Here is an 8779-nt window from a genome sequence, read left to right on the forward strand (position 1 = left end):
CAATTTAGCAGAATCACTTCCCTCTTCTATCGGTAATTGGGATTTTTGCTTAGTAACTTTACTTTCTACTACTTCACTTTTCTCTTCTATTCCCAATTGGGATTTTTGTTTTTTCGCCACAAGTTTAAACCTCTTTCTCTTATCACTCTTCAATGAACTCATTTGCTCCTTCATGCTTAAAAATACAATATGAGATAACTTGACAAAAATATAATAAGAATTTTTCCAAGGATTGGGAATGAAACAGAGGATGAGGAGGTGAAATTTTCTAAAGTTTGGTAATGATAGATAAGAAATTTTCTAGGGTTTCTAAAAGAAATATGAGTTTTTTGTTTTGTGCACCAAAGGAAGAGAATGAAGTAGAAAAAGAAGATGATAAATTTCTTTTTCAGCTTTGAAAGGAAAAGATGTGGAGTCATTTTGAGATGAGGAACTCTATAAATGAAGCAAAAGAAGAGAAGCTACAAGCGTTTACGGGACATAAAAGGAGGGGTATTTTTGTCTCAATTAGGTCATTTATTGTACCATTATAGATGAGTTATTTTCGTAAATATGGAGGTTATTTTGACCCTGTAATCAAATAACCCAAAAAAAAAAATCTATTTTTTAAAGTTTGAAAATGCTCTGTTAACAAACAAACCCTAATTCTCTCTTTTCAACCGACCAAATGTACCATACTTAACAACGAAGGAACGGAAGGACATTATCGTCATTTAAGACTGTACAACCGCCTCTTACGCGATTTCGCAAAACCACGAGGCAACTGTCCACTTTCCTTTGTGCACAAACCCAGGAATTATTTTCTCGAGAAAGTGAGGGAAAAGGGGATCGAAAAGACAGAGAGATGGGGCTGCTCTCCAACCGGTATTTTTAATTTTTAACTCTTTTTTTATCCGTTTGGTTGCCAAGAGCGCATGAAAAAGAATTCGAGAACTTATAGGGATAGCACGTGTAGCGGATTGGAGCTGGAGCTGATGTGCTGCAACATTTCAAGTTTTCTTTTTATTCCGCAACGTTTCTCGGCAGCCAAACACGACATTAGGATTTTATTTTATTTTTCCTTTTAATTACCGATGTGGAATATTGATGTATGAATTAATGGATACAGAGTCGATAAAGAGAGCCTCAAGCCTGGCGATCACATCTACTCGTGGAGGACTGCTTACATCTATTCTCATCACGGTTCTCTCTCTAATTTTCTGCTTTATTGAATTTTTCTTTTTCTTTTTAAAAATTTCTTTGGATTCCGTTGTTTTGTTGATTTTGAATGAGTAAATGCAATGTGATGGATTTAGGGTTTTGGTAGGCAGTTCAATACGCCTTTCTGCTTTCAAAGCATTTGCCTTTCTAAATTTAATGGGAAAAGTCTTCAATCATTGTTGCAGAAGTTAAGGGCTAATTTTATTTGCTATTGCAAGTTTGATTTGGTACTATATTTGGATAAAGCAAGTCTAAATTAGGGTTGGGTTGGAAATCAAATTTAGGATGCTACTCACTTCTTTATGAGGAGTAATGAGGTAATAGGATTTTTGGTTCGCATGGAAATGCTAATCCATTCTGCAGAATATGCCATGTGTGGAATTCTTTGTTCCTATCCTGGCTTGTTATGAAGGATTTTATTTAGTTGCATATCAATGTAAGAGATCCACTGGATTTTAGGGCACAGCTAAATAAAAATTGGAATTTTTTTTGTGGCTTCTGCTAGTGTCTCCTCTTAGAAGGACACTAATATTGGGGCGGATTTAGGGAGGAAAGGGAGCTAGTATACTGTGGATTTTAATAACTGCTGTGCTTTTATCTTTAATAGCAGTTTGTCTTTGTCTTTGTCATGTTAAATATATGACAATGCATTTGCTAGGATTCTGATGATATTAGATGGTTTTTCTAAGTAGATTTGTTGGCTATTTCCCTTCTAAAAATGATGCCCATGATATGATATTTTGTGGAGCCCACTAAAAAGTAGGCATGACATAGTTATAAAAGGTGCGCTTGAAACACCCCTAGGCCCAAAGCTCAACCACTCCCTAATTATAGCACCTTGTTGGAGAGGCGCGCCTCTTGTCTACTTTTTCTTTTTTGAACACTTTTATTCTTAAACTTTTTAACCATATTTTGAAATTTATATAATTTCATTATTTTTTTTTGTTGAATGGTTCTTTTAAATGTTGGAAATCTTAAACCTTTTTTTTTTTTTTTGGCTTGGATTGGATTTTAAAGCATATTTTATAAAATTGATATGCATCTTAAGTTGCATTTCACTTCATTCAAGCATGCACCTAGTGTCACATCTAAGTCTAAGCCTTAGGAGACTTTTAAAACTACGGGGTATGATAGTAATTGGAAGTCTGTGATGTTTCTTTCTTCCTTTGCAATGAAATTGTTGCAATGTGTAACCACTGAGGTATTCTCAGGCATGAGGAACTTGGATAACTGATTTATTGATTTTCTGTTTGATAATTTTCACACACTTGAGTAGCTTATTTACTGTTAATTTTCATAAGAGATCAAAATGCTAGAGTATGGTGACCTTAAAAGACAGCCTACACAAGCTAATTATTTGGATATGTGTTCTATGGCTAGACACCAAGATTGAAATGCCTGATAAACCAGTTGGCGGCAATTCAAATGAATAATCTAAATTCATCTACTGTACTATCAGAAGATAGTTAATATTTTGGTTAAGATATCAATTTGCTACCAGCATTGAAGACAAGATGCATCTATGTGTAGCTTTGTCAGATATTGTGCATTCTATGATATATTTTCTAACAACTTTTGAATGAATACAGGAATATATGTTGGGAATAATGAAGTCATTCACTTCACTAGACATGGTCAAGAAGTAGGCACAGGAACAGTATTGGATCTCCTTCTGGTAAGCTCAGGACCTGCTCGTCGTCATCAAGTGCCATGCCCCACCTGCACTCCACCAGAAGGAGGACATGGGGTTGTTTCCTCATGCCTGAACTGTTTCCTTGCTGGTGGTATCCTGTACCGTTTTGAGTATTCAGTCAGCTCCGCTCTCTTTCTTGCAAAAGCACGTGGTGGAACTTGCACTCTCGCAGTCTCAGATCCAAATGAAATTGTGGTCCATCGAGCAACCTACCTGCTTAACAATGGCTTTGGGTGCTATAATGTCTTCAAGAACAATTGTGAAGACTTCGCCATCTACTGCAAGACTGGCCTCCTTGTTATTGATCAAGGAACTATAGGACGGAGTGGGCAAGCTGTATCTATAATAGGGGGGCCACTCGCAGCTGTTCTATCAACACCTTTGCGACTTGTGACCACCAATATATATGGGATGGCCGCAACTGCAGTTGGGGTTTACTGTGCTAGCCGGTTTGCTGCTGATATTGGGATGAGGAAGGATGTAGCAAAGGTGGAAGTGGAGGACTTGACAAGGAGGCTGGCCACAGGTTTGATCCAGGTGATTGAACCTGGTACTATAATTTTGCCCTCTGGTCCACCACCGGATCATTAGGTGCTCTTCACAGGTTCTTGGGGGGCCGCCTAATATATATATATAAGTAAATTTAGGGTTGTTTCTGAATGTGCAATAATGTGGTTGAACTATGGACCCCAACTTGTGTATTGTTTTGAAATCTTTGTTGGTGAGTGGTGCATGTTTGCTGCCTGATCTTTTACTGCGTTATGGTTCATGGATGGATTGGTTAACATGTTATCTATAGTGCCCTGTGCTTTTAGCTCATTTGCTTTATTTCTTCTTGGAGAAATAAATTTGTGATATTTGGTGCAACTGTAAACAATTTTGCTGCTGTCTCAAATGTTTTTGACTTACGATGCGGGGTAGAGATCCTGAAGTGATGCAGTTTCTCATTGCTCCTTTACTAGAAATGTCAGTGAAAATATACATTTTCTTTGGATCGTTTCGTCCCGTCACTCGTAAATGGTATCATCAAGATATCTTTTTACCAATCACTCTTTTTACTATCCTAAGAGATGTTCACATCATTTAAGCGCTCCCACCCCACCACCACATATTGCTAGGCTTTCTGTTAGCCTTTTTGTTGGTTTACAAGAACTCCTCTGGAGTATTGCCTAGAGTAAAACTCCATTTCAGTTATCCCACAAAATTGATCCACACAAGGGTATACCCATGTTACAACTCAATGTTTTCAGCGGATATAAACTACTACATGGGGAAGAGCCAAACAAAAATAAAAAAGGGAAACAAAGAAAGAACAAGGGTGTCCTCGACTAGAACACACTGGGGTTGCAAGCGCAACTGACATATTGTCTTAACAGAAACTCAAGAAATTAGTTGTCCTCCCGCACCATCCATGAGCCACCATATTCTTGTTGCTGTTGATAATCCTCTTACACAAGCAAAACAGCATTTATACATCCATCATTCTCTGGGTTATTTGTCACTTGTGCGTATTTCCCTACATCCACCACAGAATTCAAAAAATAAAAATTAAAAATGTTGCAGATGAAGCAAACACAAAACAATGAAAATGGTACAAAGAGTAAAAAATTTCTTACCCCATACAACTTTCCCAGCTGGTGTGACCAAACCTAGTTCACTCACATTTACCTACCATTAACAGGAGCATCAGCAATGAAGAGACCATCACATTGGAGTTGTAAATTTGTCATCAATTTATCACATCATATTAGAGTCAAAAGAAGAAATATTACCTCAATGATAGTACCCTTGGTCATAACACCAAGGGAGGTATACATTTGGCCATTAGGATTTTTCTTTACTCCAATTATCTCAAGGTTGAAAGTGCATTTGAGTTCAGGGTGTGTCACATGGGCTTTAGTGAATCGCAATCCCGAAGGACGGATGAATCGCTCATACTTGGGGGGTTTTCTTGTAAAAGCTGGTCCCACAAACGTGGCCTTGGTTACCATCCTCTTCCACTGCTTGGCTGCAAAAGACATGCCAGACATAGATTGTTAAGAGGCATTAGGTAAGGGATTGGGTTTGTGACTCAACCTTTTCAGCATATATGCACATGCTCAATCTAAACAATGACGAAAAAATTTTCTTGTCAGCTTATTGAGTATCATCCTTGTTTGAGAAATTATACATAATGCTCAAAAATGAATTCAACTATAACAATCAGATTTCTTTGATTAATAGATACAATATGCACAAGGCATTACCTACAAACCCCCCTCCCCCCCTTTTTCTTCAAGCCTCAACCACAATTTTAGCAAGATTGAGAGATTCAACATTCTAAGCAAACAAATTTTCTTTTATCCTACTCAGTCTGCTCCATACAATTTTAGATTATGATGTTTGTCAGTCAAAACTGGTTTCTCTAAAAAGATTCCCAACATGAATAACTTACTAGCATTTATGTTTGAGACACCATAAATCATGCACTAATATTAAGTCAACTATAAGAGCCCAATTTCAGTGATTAACAGAAACAACATTCACAAAGCTGTGACCCACAAACCACGTATGAGAATCAGGCTCAACCCCAATTTTTGAAAAATTGACAGATTCAGTATTTTAAGTAAACAAAAATTATTTCAAATTTTCCATTTGCTCCAAACAAATACAAATTATTGTGTTTGCCAAATAAAACTGGTTTGACCAAAAAGATGCTATCAGGAATAATTTATTTGTAACTCAGTATCAGGCATTTAGGGGAAAAAAATCAAAATAAAAGTTTGTGGCCAGAAGGAGATCAGAAGACTCAAATTTATACAAACTACATAACAGGTAAGAACTTTCAACCACATAAAAGTGACATGGAATTTTAGCATCAGAAGAGCAAAAGCCAAGAAAAGAATAAGTTATAGAATACTTACTTTTCCTTTTACCAGTCCTAAGAACTTTAAACATTTCATCTTCGGCAACAGGCCTGACCTGAAAAAGGAAAACACCACCTAGTCATAAAGTTATCTGATCCATCATTGAGTTACAAAATACCAACCACCAAAATAATCCTGTCATGACAAGGAAATGCATAAACATACAACCCAGGATTTTAACCATTAGAACATGTAAGTTTGTCTTCCAAAATTTTGAAAAAGGGAAAAGTTTAGAAAAAGAGCAGGAAACTCAAATCAGAAATTACTGAAAAGGTTAATGCTGAAATAACACAATGTCGAATGTGATCTTACTTTGGGTAGAGGGACTTCCCATTTCCCAGCTTTCTCTTTCCTTTTTTGCTTTATAGTATTGCTAAGAACCTATAGACAGAATAATGTCAGATCCACAAAGAGCACGTAATATACATGAGTTTGTATTCGATAATAAGTACATCAACAGCAATAGACCTTTGCACGTGTTGTTGTTTCACGATCTAGTAGATAGGCAGGAACAGCCCCATCATGAACATCGTCATCCACCTTGCGCCTAGATGATGATTCTTCATGCATAGCCAATCTGTCAAAATGATGATAATTAACAAACAACATCAGTAATCATTATCCATCAATGGGCATACCATCAATCTGTAACTACCACACATGATGTAATATAACATATAAGATGCAGAAATACAGACAATCAAGGTGATTAAGTAAACAAAAGAGCAAATACAACCATGCACAAATGCACATTTTCTTAAATATAAATATATAGAATAGTTCTGCCAACAAATGCTTCGAAGGTCAATATTTCGAAAACTAAATGCAAAATTAGCTAAAGAAAACACTTAGATTAAAACCATACCAAAAAACAGGAATTGCATTTAACTTCATTCATAATAGATTTCCCCAAGAAAGAATTGTTATTCATGGAGTGATCACACATACCTGTTAAGATAGTGACATTAATGCCACAGGTGGGATAAAATAAATCTACGACAAGCAAAGGGGCATAACATTTTAAAGGGTTATTCACACTATTCTCCCTTGGAACTATTACCCCTAGGTAGAAAGCTTATTTAACCAAACGTCAAGTGTATCTTCACTGGCCAAACGCTAGACAAAACTATCACTCCTATGTGGGATAAAAGTTCAAAATAACCTCCACTTAATTTGAACACATTATATGGCTCAAATCTCCTGAAACACGAGACATCACCACTCCTGCAGCACTTACTGTGTGGGATGCAACCTATATGTAATTCAAAGAAAATCCTAGCACATAGTAACACTCGGTAGTTGGCAAAAATATTGTTCTCTCCTTTTCTTTTGGGTATTTAAAGGTTTGCAGTATACCATATCAATTTAATTTGCAACTCTTTAAACCAGCATTAACATTTACTCAGTAACCACATAAGGGTCTCATAGTCACTAGAGTGATCAGTCTCTGATTGACATAAAATAATCCTCGAAATTGGTGTACTTTGTTACATTCCTTGACTTCTATCTTTTCAATTGATGATTGGATATTGGACATTTACACAGAATTCCTGAATTCCAGTGGGACATTTTTGGATTGAATGCCATATAAATGGTTCAGGGGATATGAAATTGTCATTAGAAGCTCAAATTTTCTATCTTTAGCCCTTCCAATCCTGGGCTTTCCGTTATACAGCTTTGCTTGAAAATCTATAAAGTAGTTATATTAAAGAAAAGAAAAAAGGAATAGAAATACAATAATCAAATCTAAAATCTTCTGCACCACAACCAACTTCATGCCATCTATATAGGCTAGAAGTTAATCGGTTTGGACTTATGACAAAATGTATATTTTAATAGTATAATATTCTTATAGCCAATCAAATCATTATAAGAACCATAATGGATATTATAGATCAATTTGAAAATATCTATCTAATGAAAAAGAAAAATCATACAGAAGAGAAATAAAAAATAATAACATGAATTAAATTACACTCACGTTTTCTTCATCTGCGCCTTTTCTGCATAACGTTTCTTTGCAAACATCTTACCCTTAATACCCAGAGCCTGTCACAATCAAATTCAACCCAGAAAAACATGAGATTATTACATCACAGAAAACTAAGAAAGCATAGAATTAATCGACTGAGAAGAAAACAGAATATCAAATAAAAAAAGACCTTCTGAGCAATTTCAGAGCGCTTGTGAACTTCACGAGCCTCTTTCTTGCGCTTGCGCTCGAAATGGTCAGGGCGATAGCCATGGCGCTTCCTATGAAGGTCTATGTAATCTCCTTGCGGCATGGTTGAAACAGAGGACAACACAAACAACCACAAAATACAATCAGAAATCACTGACTTTGTTGGAAATAAATCTTCTAGGGAAATTTTCCTTGGAAACAAACGGATACTAACCATGGTTGAAACAGTTTTGGAGAAAACGCAGGTTTTTCCCCACGCAGATGCGAACGAGTATTATAAAACCCTAGCCTCGAGTAGTCGGCTGCTTTACAGGCTTGGACTAGTATCAGGCCGGCCCAAGCTGAGTTGGGCTGCCGTTATGCTATAGCCCGATTAATATTGAAATGCGACGGCCGCCTTTCGCACTTAATTTATAGAAATAAAAATTGAGTTTACTAAATAAAAATCATGAAGTTTTGTTTCTGTTTTTTTACTAATGTTTTTAGAATTGGATCAGGTCATTAAATCGAAAAAATTATCAATTTACAGTTCATTGGTTGAACAAGCGGTTGAATCTCATAAATATATTTTATATATTATTAAAATAAATAAAAATAATAAATTCTATCTAAATTTATAAATATTAAATATTAAACATAACATTGAAATTAATAAATTATAATAATAAAATTAAGATATTAAATATAAAACATAAAAATTAAATTTTAAAATAGAAGTTTAAGATTTGAGATTTTACCTTCCGCCCGACAAGTTTTTTTGGTGGGTTGGGGGGAAAGACTACTAGCAGGGGGTGGCAA

The 8779-nt window shown here is 35.8% G+C and overlaps 2 protein-coding genes across 3 annotated transcripts; one reads left to right on the forward strand and one right to left on the reverse strand.

Annotated features, from left to right (window-relative positions):
* The first annotated feature begins 724 nt into the window (after nucleotides 1-724).
* On the forward strand, nucleotides 725-3760 carry LOC117920378. Its single transcript, XM_034837860.1, has 3 exons — nucleotides 725-864; nucleotides 1109-1182; nucleotides 2790-3760. Exons 1-3 carry the CDS (start codon nucleotides 845-847, stop codon nucleotides 3482-3484), a joined length of 789 nt encoding a protein of 262 aa, XP_034693751.1. The 5' UTR covers nucleotides 725-844; the 3' UTR covers nucleotides 3485-3760.
* Nucleotides 3761-4039: 279 nt separating this feature from the next.
* On the reverse strand, nucleotides 4040-8290 carry LOC117920379 (ribosome biogenesis protein NSA2 homolog). 2 transcript variants are annotated; one of them, XM_034837861.1, is made up of 9 exons: nucleotides 8196-8290; nucleotides 7962-8081; nucleotides 7781-7848; nucleotides 6268-6376; nucleotides 6112-6180; nucleotides 5797-5854; nucleotides 4666-4901; nucleotides 4510-4561; nucleotides 4040-4409 (listed from the first exon to the last, which is right to left on the reverse strand). In XM_034837861.1, the coding sequence occupies exons 1-9, from the start codon at nucleotides 8196-8198 to the stop codon at nucleotides 4342-4344; spliced, it is 783 nt and encodes a 260-aa protein (XP_034693752.1). In that variant the 5' UTR covers nucleotides 8199-8290; the 3' UTR covers nucleotides 4040-4341. The 2 variants fall into 2 exon arrangements, with proteins under 2 accessions (XP_034693752.1, XP_034693754.1); XM_034837863.1 differs by lacking the exon at nucleotides 8196-8290 and having other exon boundaries at nucleotides 7962-8093.
* Nucleotides 8291-8779: the final 489 nt, after the last annotated feature.

This window comes from Vitis riparia, chromosome 8 (assembly GCF_004353265.1).
Source record: "Vitis riparia cultivar Riparia Gloire de Montpellier isolate 1030 chromosome 8, EGFV_Vit.rip_1.0, whole genome shotgun sequence".
NCBI lineage: Eukaryota > Viridiplantae > Streptophyta > Magnoliopsida > Vitales > Vitaceae > Vitis > Vitis riparia.